This window comes from Protomyctophum bolini (assembly GCF_963924005.1).
Source record: "Protomyctophum bolini genome assembly, chromosome: 7".
NCBI lineage: Eukaryota > Metazoa > Chordata > Actinopteri > Myctophiformes > Myctophidae > Protomyctophum > Protomyctophum bolini.
The window spans coordinates 46,038,796-46,057,330 of NC_137868.1; the positions used below are offsets into that span (position 1 = coordinate 46,038,796).

Consider the following 18,535-nt stretch of genomic DNA (forward strand, 5'->3'; position numbering starts at 1 on the left):
CACGTCTTCACAGTGAATGCCATTAGATTTGACATTGTTTGAGCGATAATAATCTACTTTTGGTAATTTTAAGTACATTTGGCACAAATACTTTTGCACTTTTACTCAAGTATATTTTGAATTCTGGCCTTTTTTAACCACTTTTCCCTCTACACCAACTATCTTGATGTAATGGTGATGTAAAACAAACGGTGCAAACACAAACATGAAATGCCATTAACAATAAAGAGACAATATGAAGTAATGAGGGAAAATATGGCGTACATTTTCCCTTTTTTGTCAATGGTGTTTTTAAAACAAACATTGAACTAAAAACAAACATTAAACCAGTATGGAGGGCCCTCAAAAATAGCAGTTCTACAAACTCACCGCGCTTTGTGAGCTTGTAGATCTGTTATTTTTGGTCATGTGTTTGAAACGTGGATTTCTGCGTTAAAGTGTTTAAATCTTCATCTCGCTATTGCTTGAGGTTTAAAAGTTGAGTGCCGCGCTATGAGCTTGTAGGTCTGCTATTTTTAAAAAATCGTGGAAATGTGGCCCAAACCTTTGAATATATATTCTTTCAGAGCGAACGTTTTTAACTCAAATCGGGGGTCCCTGGAAAAAAACATATATTCAGATGGGGGTCCGCGGACATAATTCTGGGGTCCTTGACATGAAAAAGGTGGAGCACCACTGACATATAGGTTTTTCAGAAAACTTTTAGGATTTAGAAGACATTTTGATCTACATGTTGTAAGGAAGGAGGGGAGACCCGCACACCGCCACTTGCTGGTTCAAGAACTTTATTTTTTAAGAGTCGTAGCAACGTTTCGGCCTTTCGGCCTTCTTCAGGCATGATGACCAACATATTGTGTCTAAGGCCTCTTTTAGACGGCGACGGTCTCCAGATAAAACAGCAAAGTCCCGTTGCGTTCTCAATTTTATTGACCCTTTACACGAGAACGCACACTTTATAAAAACGCTATAATGTCGCTAGCTGGTGGTAACGGGCTGCCAAATAGACCCACGTACAAGAAGAAGAACCAGGTAGCTCCCCCTTCACGCAACCCTATCAGGGTTTTGAATGATGCTTCCAGACCACAACAGGGTTGTGGCCGTAGCCCAGAGCATACAGGCGGAGAGCGCCACGGGATGGTTATATATTTTATAATACATTAGGTTACATAAACGCTGCTGACCCTATCATAAGGCTTTTTATTTACATCATAGTTTTGCATTCACCATCGCTGATGAGCGCCGCTTTGTAGGCGAGGAGGGAGGCTTAAATTGTTCATTCTAGGAACTCCATTATAATATGCCTCTGCATTTGCGGATCCATCATTTTGCCTGTTTACAGTAAATGGAGACAGGAGAAAACGGCGTTCTGGAAGGTGTTTTCACTTTGTTGCGTTTTCACCTCCTGAAAACACCGTTCTCGTCTGAAGGGAAACCAGCAAAAGATACTTTATTTTGCCGTTTTCTATGAACACCGTTCTCGTGTAAAGACCACATGAGTGTTGAAGAGTTTAGCAGTTTGTAAATATTACAGATAAACACTATCTAAAGATGAGCAGAAACAGTAGCAGATCTTACTGCATGCCATATACTGTACAAGATTATAGTGTCATTTAGGATAACAAGATGATTTATATTACTGACAGATTATTACTATTGACATAGCAGAGTGATTTATCTAATGTCATGTTTCATGTTATTTTACATTTTCTAAAATCATCTCTGTTTAAAATAGCAGTTTTCTAAACAAATGTTTGTTTTGTTTTTCTTTGCATGTATCATGAATGTGATGATCTACTAGCCGGTGAGTATCAAACATATTCTACTTAATGTCCTCCTGATGTGTTTTCAGATTAATATCACATTCTCACAATCAGAAAAGACAAACTGAATGGATCCAACACGTCTTCACAGTGAATGCCATTCGATTTGACATTGTTTGAGCGATAATAATCTACTTTTGGTAATTTAAGTACATTTGGCACAAAAACCTTTGCACTTTTACTCAAGTACATTTTGAATTCTGGCCTTTTTTTAACCACTTTTCCCTCTACACCAACTCTCTTGATGTAATGGTGATGTAAAACAAACGGTGCAAACACAAACATTAAATGCCATCAACAATAAAGAGACAATATGACGTAATGAGGAACAATATGGCGTAAATTTTCCCTTTATTGTCAATGGTGTTTTTAAAACAAACATTGAACTAAAAACAAACATTAAACCAGTATGGAGGGCCCTCAAAAATAGCAGGTCTACAAACTCACTGCACTTTGTGAGCTTGTAGATCTGTCATTTTTGGTTATGTGTTTGGAATGTGGATTTCTGCGTTCAAGTGTTTAAATCTTCTTCTCGCTATTGCTTGAGGTTTAAAAGTTGAGTGTCGCGCTATGAGCTTGTAGGTCTGCTATTTTTTGAAAAATCGTGGAAATGTGGCGCAAACCTTTGAATATATATTCTTTCAGAGCGAACGTTTTTAACTCAAATCGGGGGTCCCTGGAAAAAAACATACATTCAGATGGGGGTCAGCGGACATAATTCTGGGGTCCTTGACATGAAAAAGGTGGAGCACCACTGACATATAGGTTTTTCAGAAAACTTTTAGGATTTAGAAGACATTTTGATCTACATGTTGTAAGGAAGGAGGGGAGACCCGCACACCGCCACTTGCTGAGAGTCGTAGCAACGTTTCGGCCTTTCCGCCTTCTTCAGGCATGATGAACTACATGTTGTGTCTAAGGCCTCTTTTAGACGGCGACGGTCTCCAGATAAAACGGCAAAGTCCCGTTGCGTTCTCATTTTATTGACCCTTTACACGAGAACGTACACTTTATGAAAACGCTATAATGTCGCTAGGTGGCGGTAACGGGCTGCCAAATAAACCCACGTACAAGAAGAAGAACCAGGTAGCCCCCCCTTCACGCAACCCTATCAGGGTTTTGAATGATGCTTCCAGACCACAACAGGGTTGTGGCCGTCGCTCGCTGCCTGCTTTCTACTAACGCTGCAACGCATCGAGAGACAGGCAGCCCAGAGAATACAGGCGGAGAGCGCCACGGGATGGTTATATATTTTATAATACATTAGGTTACATAAACGCTGCTGACCCTATCATAAGGCTTTTTATTTACATCATAGTTTTACATTCACCATCGCTGATGAGCGCCGCTTTGTAGGCGAGGAGGGAGGCTTAAATTGTTCATTGTAGGAACTCCATTATACTATGGCTCTGCATTTGCGGATCCACCATTTGCCTGTTTACAGTAGATGGAGACAGGAGAAAACGGCGTTCTGGAAGGTGTTTTCACTTTGTTGCGTTTTCACCTCCTGAAAACACCGTTCTCGTCTAAAGGGACACCAGCAAACGATACATTATTTTGCCGTTTTCTATGAACACCGTTCTCGTGTAAAGACCACCTAAGTGTTGAAGAGTTTAGCCGTTTGTAAATGTTACAGATAAACACTATCTAAAGATGAGCAGAAACAGTAGCAGATCTTACTGCATACCATATACTGTACAAGATTATAGTGTCATTTAGGATAACAAGATGATTTATATTACTGACAGATTATTACTATTGAAATATTCAGTGATTTATCTAATGTTATGTTTCATGTTATTTTACATTTTGTAAAATCATCTCTGTTTAAAATAGCAGTTTTCTAAACAAATGTTTGTTTTGTTTTTCTTTGCATGTATCATGAATGTGATGATCTACTAGCCAGTGAGTATCAAACATATTCTACTTAATGTCCTCCTGATGTGTTTTCAGATTAATATCACGTTCTCACAATCAGAAAAGACAAACTGAATGGATCCAACACGTCTTCACAGTGAATGCCATTAGATTTGACATTGTTTGAGCGATAATAATCTACTTTTGCACTTTAGTACATTTTGAATTCTGGCCTTTAACCACTTTTCCCTCTACACCAACTCTCTTGATGTAATGGTGATGTAAAACAAACGGTGCAAACACAAACATTAAATGCCATCAACAATAAAGAGACAATATGACGTAATGAGGAACAATATGGCGTAAATTTTCCCTTTATTGTCAATGGTGTTTTTAAAACAAACATTGAACTAAAAACAAACATTAAACCAGTATGGAGGGCCCTCAAAAATAGCAGGTCTACAAACTCACTGCACTTTGTGAGCTTGTAGATCTGTCATTTTTGGTTATGTGTTTGGAATGTGGATTTCTGCGTTCAAGTGTTTAAATCTTCTTCTTCCTATTGCTTGAGGTTTAAAAGTTGAGTGTCGCGCTATGAGCTTGTAGGTCTGCTATTTTTTGAAAAATCGTGGAAATGTGGCGCAAACCTTTGAATTTACATAAACGCTGCTGACCCTATCATAAGCCTTTTTATTTACATCTGCGTTCACAGACTCACAGACAGACAGACAGACAGACAGACAGAGGCGCACGCACAAATCAGTGATTCCGTTTTCTTTACACAATAATAATGTATATAGGCCTAATACTATAACATAATATTTACAGTAAAGTTTTCAAAGTCTGTTTTTATCTGATGTATTCAGATTCCTGCATGCCTGTTCTTTGTATTTATTATCCAGTCAGTATAACATGATGAAGAGTTGTTGTTAAAACACAGTTCAACTCTCTTTATGTGCGTTTAGTTGCCGCTACACTGTACCTCTGGGATGAGACAGCAGAGCAGAAGGATAGAAGACAGAGATCAGTTCATGTGCTTGGTAAGTATAGGATAACAAACAGACTCAACGAAAACTATATGTTAAACTTTATCATACTGTACATTTACTGTACACACACACACACACACGCAAGTCTGAACTTCCCAACTTCGGGTACTGAGAAACGGTCCGCCTGTGTGCGCGCGTCTATACCTGTTGCGTGTGTTTGTGTGTGTGCGTCTACCGTGCCTACCTGTTGCGCGTGTGTGTGTGTGTGTCTGTGTGTGCGTGCGCGCCTACCTGTTGCGTGTGTGTCTCCGGTCCTCGGCTGGCCAGTCGGCTCAGGATGTTCCCCTCGGACATCTGGAGTCGCATGGCGACCGGCGGTATCCGGGCGATGGTGGCGGGAAGACGCGTCACGTCGGCCTTCATGTCGCTGAGCAGCTCCTCAAGTTGTTTGAGAACTAGACACACACACACACACACACACACACACACACGATTTTCACAGCAAGTTTTGATTTTAGTTTTAGTCATTAGTCTCTTGAATAGTTTTCATTTAGTTCTAGTCACATTTTACTAGTCACCTGGAATGTTTTAGTGTTAGTCTAGTTTTAGTCGAAAAAATATAATAGGATTTTAGTCGACTAATATTTATTTTGGCGGGCCTTGATGCCGTCGTAATGACTGAATTTACAATAACGTTATCAGGACAGTGATGTGTGTTGTCGTTCTCACAACATGTCGTGCTGAGACACTGTAGATCTGATGTTTTCAGTGCGACACCGGCATGCGATTAAATTCTAACACCTAGACACCTAAATTCTAACACCTAAACACCTAAACTTAACCTCTAAATGTCTACTCCTGACCTTAAACCCAACCTACATCTTTTCCTATAATTGTACGCCTTTCTCCCCAAATCATGTGTAAACATAAAACAAAAATTTATCTTGTGAGGAGCTAGAAAATGGTCCTCAATCATAATGTCATTTTCTCAAATTATACTATGTGGAGACGTTTAATTGGCCCTCACAAGTAGAGTAATACATGCGCGCACACATACACACACACGCACACGCACACACACAGTTAAGCTGTCTGTGGTTCATTAAAACAAGTGTTTTTCAACCAGTGGTCCAGGTCCACAGCTAAATGATGTAGAGTTGGTAACCAAATGGACCCTTACAGATCTTTAACTCTTAAGAGCGTAAAATTAAACTTTCAAATTGACAGCGATGAACGCAGACGTCTGCTCAAGAGGGGCACGACAACGCAAGCATTAAAAAACAGCTAAACAGAATCCAGGTCTGGTGAGTCGCGGGCGTGTGCACGAAACGAGCACGCGTGCGACAATTTCACGGGACACCCCACCCACGTAAATACGCTTGCGTTGTTGCCCCTCGACTTCCATCCATCCATCTTCAACCGCTTATCTGTAGTCGGGTCGCGGGAGCAACAGCTCCACCAGAGTGTTCATTGAGAATAAACTATTGGCGCATTAAATCACTGCACGTTTGAAAGGACCTTAACACATTATCTGCCCTTTCAAAATGGTGACCCCACTTTCTAGACCCACTTTTTGACATAAAAAAATAATAATAATAATAATTACCACTACATGCGTCTGTGTACGTCTTGGGCACAAAATGTGTGAAGTCTCTAAAATACACTATAGACGAATAACAGTTTAAGTCCCAATTTTATTCTGACTCCTCCACGAAAAGGCCTCGTTGTCCTGACCCCTTATCCATCATTATACAATATGGATAATTAGTGTGGACTGTTATTCGTCTATAACTCAATAATTACTATTTTGATCAACGTTTCACTACAACAAAATATTTGAAGATTCAGGACTGAGAGACTAAATCTTATCAAATGATGGTCCGTGGCTCAAATGCCAAATAAATAATGGACCTTGATATGGAAAAGAAAACATCCAAGCGTATGTTCTATAAAAGCGATACAACTGGATTATGACCCAGGATCAGAGAAGTGTCCCAGAATACCCCTTGGATAAGAAGGTGCTGCTGACAGAAAAAGATGAAGAATGTAATGAAAGTATCAGAATACTGACAAAGACATCCAACTGGAATAAATAAATGAACTGCTGTCAGAAACAGACCAACAACTGAAGAAGTATAGTTAATACAGGTTAGGGTGCTAATATTTAATACCATGTACCTGCTGGAGTATTTTGTATGATTTATGTAGCTAAACTTTACAGTGAGTAACGTTAGGAAGGCCTTAGTAGTAATGATAACGTTTAAATAGCCTAAAGTTATGTGATCATCTCATATCCAATCTTAACCCTATATCATTTCTAACAGCATAGCAATTAGCAGCTACCTTAAAGTTATGCCTATAGAGTGCCAAAGTCTGACATATCAGTAGAGGGCGCTAAGTCCACAGGTTTGTGTACTTTTTATTTGTATTGTAATCCCCACAAGGGTATTTTAGATCGCCTCATATAAGAACTGTGTTTTCAAATAAACAAATCATCCTGGCCGTTTCACTTATAATGGATATGAAGAATCAACAGACAGAGAAAACGCTATTACTGCTGCCGAATTAGTTACATTTTCGCTAGAAAAGTAACAGACTGTGTCAAATATGAGTGACTGTCTGACTGTCAAGTGATACAGAGACACCTCCCCGACAATATCGCCAAGACAGTTTGCTTATTTTTGGACCACAGTTCATATATGAGACAATTTGAAGATGACCCCATGTTATTCTCCATAGAGCAAAAGATCCGTGAACCAGGGGTTGAGCGAGTGACGTCAGGACTTCATCGCGCTATGCTAGCTCAGAGCAGCAGACGTATGTATATTTGTGTATCAGGGAATGAGATCTCCCACATTGTTTAATCCACTGCCTGCATTTTTATGGACCCTGACGTGTAGTCTATAGACACCACCTTATTTGTTCATTTGAGACAAGTGCAATATTGGCTTAGATAGAGTGAAAATAGATTTTTCGATAATGGCGACCCTAATTTGTATACATGTTGTAGTTGGGACAACTTTTTATCATAGCTTATTCAAGTAAGTACTCAGTACTCAATACGTAGTTACTTAAGTAAAAGTACTCAGTAATTAATTTATTCCGAATGTATTATAGCTGATACTGACTGAATATACACTTTTCACCGATTTTAGGTATAGTGCAGAATTGTGGCTACAGAAGAGTACTTTTCAAGATAGAAAGGTCATGTTGGGCTTACACTGAAGCTTAGTGACATTGTTGTTTGTTAAGCGGACTGTATATTTATTTCTGTTTCTGGGTATGATGTAAGTCATATGTAAAAATACAAGCCCCAAAATCCTATTCCGTTACCCGTGTCAGGATACTCCATGACCATTTTCAGACTACCATGACGATTTCTGTAATTTTTGTGAATTAGTATTTGCCTTTACCAGAGCCATATAAAAGGGGGGGTTGAGGTAGTTGGGAATTTATTTTTCAATAAGAAAACACTGATTAAAAGTATATTTTCAGGGGGTGCATGATAACCCCCTCCCCTACTACTATATTTAGGAAGATAATGTCTTAATGTGTGTGCAGTCAGTGTGCTAGAGAGGGTGTATATTTTTATAATAGAACAATATTTCTACCAATATACCAAAGCGACCTGTAAGAATAATGAAATCAAGAAAACGTTTCGCTTTTTGCAATACAGGCTTACAATACAGATGATACAGTTTGTATGTATCATTATTCATCTAATCCATCAGAAACGACAGTTTTAAACATGTCAGTGCTTTTTTGAAAATATTGGGATATATACATTGCAGCAGGATTTTACATGAAGCGGAATCATCCATTGCCTTGCTTTTGCTCAAAATGTCTCTCCTTATACCTGCTTCTTTTTCCTTTGGTCCCCCCCTCTTACAGCGTTTCCCCCGCGTTTAGCTCAAGAGCACTCGCCTAGTTTCAACTCAGCGTTTGAGGAGCGCCCCATGATGTTGTGCGGTAAGTAATGGGAGCTGAGGGTAGGTGTTGGCGCTCCACCTCAGCGATCCATCTCCCAGAGGTCTAGCACGCATTGCAACGGGGATAGACTCCCGCACCCTGGATAATACTGACAATAAGCCTCTCTGACTTACTTATGCTTACTTCAGTCAGACAGCTCACGAATAGATTTAACCAAAATGTATTATAGAATGAGAATACATAGTGTGCATGATATTTGACTTGGCATTCGGCTCTGCTGCATTTTCTCCCTGCTCAGCACGATTAAATGCCATCATAAAACACGAAGAGCAGGGAGATAGATGTACAATAAAACCCCCCATGGGGAGCATAAATAAAATAGCCCACCGGTGGTGCTGGGGTGGTGAGAGCAAACAGAACTAATAACAGAAGGAAGGCAGGAAGAGCATATACACTCTAGTGAGCTTAAGTAGCCCGCCCAATTGGTCAGCTGACTGCCACATCAGCGAATGACATGTGGGTCTTGCACACACTTATACACCCACATAGTAATGCAGCATGTTAACCCCTTGAGTATAGTACGTACCTTTGAGCACGGCATGAACCCCCTTAGTATGTCTGACTGAACTAACTCCTACGTATCATTTGATACGTAGGAGGAAAAAAGGTGGTAAAAGTAAAAGTTATGTGCAGTTGTGGAACAATCGGTTAAGTCTGGCATCAATTGCTATAGCTAGGGCTCTCCTTTTTTTTTTAGGGCTCTCCGTCCAGTTACAAGCGTGCTTATGCTATACATCGTAGAGGCTGTTTTGAAAGAGGCGCTTACATGCGCCTTTCAGAAAACAGACGCAGAATGGCGAGGGACCATTCGTATATAAGACCACACGTAAGGCATTAACCTCCCTGCACATGTTCTCTTTGGGAAACCCGACAAAGGACATTTATTGTGTTTCCTTGTTTCCATTTGCACTTCTGAGCCTTGCCTGAACCTATAGGAATACTCTTTCAATTTGGAGTGTTGCCGGGTTGTCTGCTTCTGCAGTTTTTCTTCCTATCACCAAACTCAGAGTTACAAAACATTTCTATTCCCTTCAAGACAATATGACATACACTAAACGCACATTGCGCACATTGTGAAAATATTTTAATTGAGGATGTTCATCTATTCTAAACTGACATACAGCATGTTTCATATATATATGTCTATAGAAGAGACACCACCAGTTACGAGACAAGAGTTTGAGGAACTGAAAACCAAACTAGAGAAGGTCACAGTTCGAGTGGATGAAGGAGAGAAGACCATCCAGACACTACAAGGTGTGTACTCCACACACACACACACACACACACACACACACACACACACACACACACACGGTTGCCCTTAGCTGGACCATGGTGCGACGCTGCCACGCGGTGGTCGATACTGGAACCACACCTCACCTCAGGCAAGTGGGTATCTGGAGGATTGTGATTTGAAATAGTTTTTAGTCGACTATATATACAGTTGATTTAGTCGACTAAAAGGTATTTAAGTGGGCCTTGATGCCGTCGTAATGATTGCAGATCTACAAGCTCACAACGCGTCACGCTGCGACGCGTTGTGAGCTTGTAGATCTGCTATTTTCAGCATGCAACCAAGTGTAAAATCAAAACACATGCTAACATTTCGGAAACATCTAGAAAGTAGAAACACGTTCTGGAGAAAGTTAGGACAGGTTTGAATTTTGTTACAGTTAATTCAAGTGAGAAAAGATAATAAAGATGATATCGAGTCTGTGCCCATTAAGAGGAGCAAGAACTCTCACATCTCCAGATGTTCTGAGTAGGGACACAGGACTGACTGTGAATGAACTGGGTGTGGCAAAATGAGCAACAGAGACCAGTGGAAGCAGCTTGTGTCGCAGATCTCAAGTGCACTTGAATGATGATGAGATATGGTGACTAATTGACTATGGCCATCTAAAGTTTTACATGTTCTGTTCATCTAGAGTTACATAATTATTTCTGCCGTTAGTTGGCAGGTATCAATATACTTTTAGACCCGACGTGTTTGTGCCAGCGTGGATGATTTACATTTATTTCTTGATCGCCTCTTGTCTTGATTGCTTGTCTTGATACAGCTACTGTATACGTTAGGTAAAAGTGTCACAACAATCTCAAAGTCAAAGTCGTACGATCAGTCACACACGTTATACCGCTGTGAAATGTGTTCCCCGCATTTGACCCGTCTCTTGGGAGCCGTGAGCCGCAGCAGCGTGCGCCGCTCTCCGGAATCATAAGTTGATTTGACCCCCCAATCCAACCCATTGATGCTGAGTGCCGAGCAGGGAGGCGTTGAGTCTCCAAGACATTAAACAGCTACTGTATGTGTGTTCTGTAAAAGGGTCACAACGGGTGGTTCTCCATGACATTGAACAGCTAACGAGAGAACTGGAGAAGAGCAAGAAGAAGTGGTCCGTCACGAGCAACCAAGTGAAGCAGATCACGGATCAGCTGAGAGACAAAGAGAGCGAACTGGAGAAGATCAACCACCAACTAGAAGGTATAGAACGCTCACCCCGTTTCAGCCTTTATTTGACCTCTGAAACATTATAAAAGTTATTATTATGTAATTGTACCACTAATAGTAAAATATACCCCTTCAAGGTGAACAGAAGCTGAAGTCTGTGAGGCTGGAGTTCGTCAACAAAGTCTCAAAGGCCAACCTGGATTCTCTGCTCGACCAACTTCTGGATAAGGGTGTCATCAACGACCACGAAATGGAGTCCGTCAAAGACGTGAGGCCCAGGGCAGACAAAGCGCGGGAGATTATTGACATGGTGCGGATGAAGGGAGACGGTCCGAGCTCAAAGATGATGGAGATCCTTGAGAAGGACCAAAACTTCACCTACGTTACTTGACACGTTATTAGACTGACGTGTCAACACGCCATGTGAGAGCGTCTGATCTATGGGGACCTGCAGAGACCATGTGAGAGCGTCTGATCTATGGGGACCAGAGAGAGAAAGTATAGAGGGTGGAAAAAGGTTACCCTTCAAGCCCCATTTCAAAAGGCAAGAAAAGAAAATCTACAAAATCAATGTAACTATTTTCATCCTTTAAAAAAATAATAATTGAAAATTAACTAGGCTACTACAGCTATTTGTAAAATGTAGCCTACATAATTATGTCCACTTGGGACACAAGGTTGAAGGTTTTTAATCAATTAAAGTCAATGGGGCTTCATTGGGATGGTAAAACATATGTTTATATTGTCGAAGTGTCAAAATATAATAAGGAGCAATGTACGGATTGTACGCGCCATACGTCCTACCGGTGAAAAGAAGCAGCGTGGACTCCTCATGCAGTGGAGGAAGCATGAGGTCAGTCCGTTGCTCTCCCCAGGTTGGCAGAGGTGTGTAGAGCTCAGGATTACATTAGATAGTGACGCTGGGTGAAAATGATGATTTACAAACATTGTGGGATAAAATGTCTATAAATGTCTATAATTCATGTGATGATGATGATGATGATGATGATGATGATCAAATCAAGATCAATCATGGATTCATTATTTTCTTTCTAAAATTAATTTGAAGAATGCTTGACATTTTGTTTTACTTCCGATTATTATTCGGCTATTATTATTTCTATTCGTTTTATCTAAAGTCCACGACCCCAAAAAGGGTCCAGACCCATTGGTTGGGAACCCCTGATATGAAATTGGTGGATGTAAATGAAAGGTTAAATAGCCTACTGTATCATTTTGAGTTGTGTACTCAATACAATAAACACCAGGCCTAACCTAACACTTGCATGGTATTTTGCATTCATTGTTTTATGTAATTACAGTATGTTTTATTAATTCTATGAATTAATACATTGTTTTACTTGCAAAGTTTCAGCTCATTGACGTGTGTAAGTGTGCATACGGTGTAAGTATGCTCTTAGAGCTGAATAGGCCAGATCCATCTGATATGTTTTACAGATGTTAAATCTAGTTCTTAAAAATATACGTGCGCATGTTCAAATTAATGGAATAGTTCATATAAATACAAGATAATATATGCAGAAGACATCATAATGCTGAGTGCTCAACATCATTATTGTATTTGTTGCATTTTCAACACATCACTTTGTTAACCCATTTCGACTGAGACTATCCATCCATTAACCCATTCTGAACGGGAACCCATTTTGGTGTTGGCATCATGTTATGCTTTAGCTATTGAAAAATAGCAGATCTACAAGCTCATAGCGCGCCACTCGGTGGCGCGCTATGAGCTTGTAGATCTGCTATTTTTGAAAAATCGAAGAACGACTGACATTTTTGGAATCTGATCTCAGGTCAGAATGGGTTCATCAGACCAGTGTGTGTCCAGTGGAAACCTCGTATGAATCTGATCTCAGGTCAGAATGGGTTAATGCAGCAGCATTGGCATTATGTGACCAGATTTGACTGAGAGCCTGCCATCGTGCAACCTCCAGCTTTTCACCAGAGGAGAAAAACTAAATGTATTTATATTTGATCCAAAATGAGCTTAACAGGATCTTCACATACATAGCCTATACTAGGACATGTATGAAATAAATATCAGAGCTGAAATCGTAAATGTGAAATAAATGCTTAAACATGTAGCTATAGGTATAATGTTAAGAGTCCACAGAAGTGAACCTTTCAAGCCCGTTTTCTCAACTCGCTGTTTCTCTGCAAGACATTACTCTATATTATAGAGTAGCCTAATGTCTTGCAGAGAAACAGCGAGTTTACTCATCAAAAGTGATTATAAAACTGTAACCATCAAAGCATGCACTCAACATATAATGGTTATGTGATCATGGCATGTGCATAATATACAATCTTATAAGTTGTATCTGATATTGATTAATATGGGGGGTGGGTTCAATTAATCGATTATTAATCGGCAGAGCTGTCGACTATTTGATTTGGCTGATGGTCACTTTGTGGCATCCCTACAAGTTACAACAAGTGAGTAAGTGACTATCTCTCTTCTATATCTATCTCCCCAATTTCCACTGAGATTATGGGGTGAATGAATGTGGCCAGACCCCGATCTTCTCTTTCTGTCATAGTGACCTTGTCCTGCATCAGATCATGTCCAAATCAGGTTCTCCAATCTCCAGTAGCCTCTTCAGTTTTTTGAAGATTTTTTGAGTGGTGCAACCACTCCCGTACTGAGCTATGTGTGTGGCTGGCTGGGTCTGAGCACTATGTGTGTGGCTTGCTGGCTGGCTGGGTCTGAGCACTATGTGTGTGGCTGGCTGGCTGGCTGGGTCTGAGCACTATGTGTGTGGCTTGCTGGCTGGCTGGGTCTGAGCACTATGTGTGTGGCTGGCTGGCTGGCTGGGTCTGAGCACTATGTGTGTGGCTTGCTGGCTGGCTGGGTCTGAGCACTATGTGTGTGGCTTGCTGGCTGACTGGCTCGGTCTGAGCATAGATAGATAGATAGATAGATAGATAGATAGATAGTTAGATAGATAGATAGATAGATAGATAGATAGATAGATAGATAGATAGATATAGATATTATAGCAGCGACTGACTGAGACATCGAACGTGCGTCAGCAACTGGTTGTGGCCCCCATCAAGTGACCTTTTGACCAATGCGGCCCTCGCCCCAATTTGAGTTCGACACCCCTGCTCTATAAGTTTCTGACGAGCCGAAATCATTTCGGCACTACAGCGCCGAAACAGTGGTAAAATAGGAGTATGAATCGGCCCATAGGCCTACTCCTATTTTACCGCTGTTTCGGCGCTGTAGTGCCGAAATCATTTCGGCTCGTCAGAGATTTTCAGTAGAACCGACTTTTATTCAGTATGAATCGGCCCTATGAATGAGCCTTTACACTCCCCTCCGATTGATTGAATTGTATTTTGACCTGTACATGATGTTTTTGAGATTGCCAATGTTGTGTTTGTGAATTAATGCATGGGACCCGAATGGAAACAAGACAAGGTGCTATCCTTTTGTGCTTTGACTGTATACCCTAGTACTGTTTGCATTTTATATTGTCTAATAAAATAGTCAATCAAATCAATCAATCTTTAGCGAGGATTCACATGGTTGTTGTTCATTATGTAATCTATGTTACTTTGTTCGTTTGCTCGGCTATGACTAGTAGTACTGCTCCAGTGACTGTTTCTACAGCTCGTTATCAGAACTAATCAATCTACAGACCCTCATGAGACATGGAGTCTGTTTCCTAGTTCCATGTGGGCAGATTATCATATATATAAACTGTGAATCCCTGTTGTTCAATGAGCCAGACAGCTGGTTTCCATTGCATTGACAGGTGAACAGGTCTTGCAAAGTTTTGGCTCCTTACTCGGGTAAAATCACTCAATCTTTTCTTCTGAATCATTGTCTTGGACTCTTGGCCTCATTTTGCAGATCTACACGCTCACATCGCTTGTAGGCCTGGAACTTTATGGCAAATAGAGATATTGTCAGGGAACACATGAGACATAGAATATAAAGAAGGATAGAGACTGAACCGGCGCGATAGCCAGGTTCAATTTTTGGTTGGCAAATGCGGAAGTGCAACCGAGCGCTCAACGTTAAAGCCCAGCTGCACGGGGTTTCCTCGCCATGAATCCACGGGTCCGCCTGCAGTCATTGCTCTTGCCACTAGGGCCCATGCAGTGCTTCAACGTTGGAGAGCCTCACTTGGGGCCTTGCGGGCTATACCGTAGTACACATCCCACCCCGGTCAATAAAGTATGTGGGATTGTGACATAAGAAAAACGTTTTTTGTAATTTTTCATGATTCTTTTTAGGTTTTCTGAGCTCAATTGCACCCAAAACACCTGAACTTTTAACATTCAGTATAGATTTTCTGTGGCCTGCAGGGTTTTCTGGCTCAAACAAGTGCTCTGATTTGTGATGTCACAGCCTGCAAATCCCATATTATGTCAATGGGATTTGCCAGCAGATGTCACCGTTTTCACTTGTTTTGACTGTTTTCATTGCAGCTCAAAGGTCTTCCAAACCACAGAAAAAACTCCAGACCACAGAAAATCCACTGAATGTTCAAAGTTCAGGTTTTTTGGGTGTAATTGAAGTCGAAAAAGAAAAGAAAATTAATGTCATGAAATGAAACCTTTGAAGCCTGATTACTTAGGACGCGTTCGGAAATAGCGCACTGTGCAATGCAAACTAATACGCGAGTGCGCTCCCGGTGCGCATTTCCGAACGCACCCTTTAGTGTCTTGCTGGTGTTGAATGCCATAAAATAGCAGATCTACAAGCTCTGCTATTTACTGAGCACGACACGGACACGCAACTACAACAAGTATACTGTATAACTCAAGGCGGACATTTTGACACTAACCACTAACCAGAGAGCCTATAGAGCGGATTGAACTGAGGACCCCAAGTGACTGCTCTATACCTGCATCTAATAAAAAAAAAAAAAAAAAAAAAAAACCTCCTCCTGGGTCCCTGCCCGGCCCATTTCATTAATGCACTGCAGCCTCATTTCCCTCCATTTGCGTGGCCGACAGAGTCGACTTCCCTGCACGCCATTGTGGCCGAGCGTCGCGAGCAGGGTGGGACAGCTGGCCCGGTAATGTCCTATTTGCAGCCCGCAGCCCGCCCGCCTATTATAGCGTAATATCCCGGTTCCTGTTTACACAACCGAATATTACCATTTAAGGGTGGCTCGCTGTACTAACGCGAGAATGGCAATATACTCTCTATGTGCGAGGAACACTAAAGTACAACAACAATTTGCTCCCTGGGAGTTCAGGTTTGAAGGAGAGTGTTTTAGCTCGATATAGGCCTTGAGGGCTATTGGGCTATGCTGGAAAACAAGGCTGCTGCTTGCGTTTTTTTAAATGTTTTCTACTTCTTGTTCGATGAACTTTACCCCCTATGCCTTCACCCTGAGTGGAGGTCCGTCCAAAAGGTTTCCATGACAACAAACAACAACACTGTTCCTCGCTCCCAGCAGGCCTAAGGGAGAGGAAATTATCACCCCCCCCCCACACACACACACACACACACACACACACACACACACACACACACACACACACTTTACACCCCTTCTTTCCATTTTCTATTTTGTGATGATATTGAATCATGTTGTCATGTTTATGAATTGAATACATACCAGAGTGGAAACGAGACCGCAAGGACTGTACTGTACTCTGTACCATTTACCTTTCTTTTTAACAAAGTATTCAATCAATAAATCAAACCTACATAGATAAACAAAGTGTCCTGCAGAGACATACCGTCCGTCTGTCTGACGCAGAGAACAGAATTGTGAAGAAGAGAATTACTTTTGTTATCTCCTGTCCCACTCCCAATAACTATATACTATTATTGACGCAGGATTTTAAATATAGCGACATTTAATTTATATGAAAATCTAGAGACCGCAGTAATTATATTAGCACTGACCACAACCACTAAAAACCACTCGAATCTGTCACGACATTGCTTGCTCATGGGCGGTGGGATCTCTGTTGGTTTGCTCTACATGTAAAGTGTCTTGAGACAACTTGTATGAAACTTAATTAAATTTAAACCCTGTACGTCAGTCACCAGGGTCCCCCAGCCAGGGCACTGACTGATTGATTGATTGATTGATTGAAATATGTATTAACAGTTTGCAGAATTACAGTACATTTCAAGCACAAACTCAACACAAAGACTGTTAACTGTGAGTGGACGACCCAATAAAAGCATTACACCTGTTTACAAGAGGGTCCCACCTTGTTCAATTCATCAAAGACACAAAGGCACAGCGTCCAACCTTAGCCGTCTATATATACTTCCTTAACCCATTTCGACCTGAGCTCGATTCTATACAAAAGAATGCCTTCTAAGTCACGACAGTTTTCTGAAAAACCTATAGTTTCTACGTCAGTGGTTTTCAAACTATTTCACGTCGAGGATCCCCACAATTATCTTTGTTGCTCCTCATCTTCTGCTATTATTGTACAAAAGCATTATTCAACCTGTTCTGTTGTAGGCTACTGTTCTGCATGTTTCTACACCATATACTGTCCATGCCTAACAGGAACAAACTTTTCAGTATCACCCGTATTGCTTCCAAAATCACCGGACTTCCTATACACCCACACTTTCTGATATGAACAATAATGCCATCACACGACTAGCACTCTCGATATCAAATGACACTGACATGGTCCGTTTTAGTAGGAGTTTTGTCCCCTCAGCCGTCGCGGCATTAAACAAACTGCCCCGCCGATAGGATGGTTCTGTACACAGCTTGTGGGGACCTCATGTTTTGTTTTTTTGTACTGTCTTGGTGTTATGTGCTCTGTGTTGTTTTTGATGTGGGTGTTGAACTGTTGAACAGGTTGTGAAGACAAATATCCTTCGGGACAATAAAGATTATTATTATTATTATCTGTATTTGGCCGCCGGGTCCCCCCATCTGAGAATATGTAGTTCCAGGGACCCCCCGGAAGCAAAGATTTAAGTTAAAAACATTGGCTCTGAAATAATATATTACAAGTTCGCGCCACATTTTCATGATTTTTCAAATAAAAGCAGATCTACGAGCGCGTAGCACGGCACTCGGTGCCGCGCTATATATAATATGAGCTTGTAGATCTGCTATATTTTTCAATATCTAAAGTAACATAAGGGGTTCCCGCCAACGGAGTCCACACCCACAACACCGCAGAGAGAGTTCAACAAACCATGTGCAACCCAGATTCGGCACAAAACCAAAGGGACTAAATTAATTTCGCTCCTATGCCACCAAAATAGTATACAAACAAATGGCAAAGAAGTTAAAGGGATAAATGGGAGGTATATCTCTTCGCCGAAAATGGCCGCGACGCAGTGCATTGTGAGCTTACATAGCATGCTTACTTCCGCAGAATGTTTAGCATATTATTCATGGCATGTATATATGCCCAGAATAGGGGCCACTAGGGCTGGGCATGTACTGTAC

General features: G+C 41.1%; 1 protein-coding gene across 1 annotated transcript; it reads left to right on the forward strand.

The window, feature by feature from the left end:
• Window positions 1–4,562: 4,562 nt before the first annotated feature.
• Window positions 4,563–11,499, forward strand: LOC308318760 (uncharacterized protein; the record flags this gene model as incomplete). Its single annotated transcript, XM_080768389.1, has 5 exons — window positions 4,563–4,717; window positions 7,406–7,483; window positions 9,806–9,913; window positions 10,983–11,141; window positions 11,246–11,499. Exons 2-5 carry the CDS (start codon window positions 7,462–7,464, stop codon window positions 11,497–11,499), a joined length of 543 nt encoding a protein of 180 aa, XP_080624515.1. The 5' UTR covers window positions 4,563–4,717; window positions 7,406–7,461.
• Between the last annotated feature and the right edge of the window lie 7,036 nt (window positions 11,500–18,535).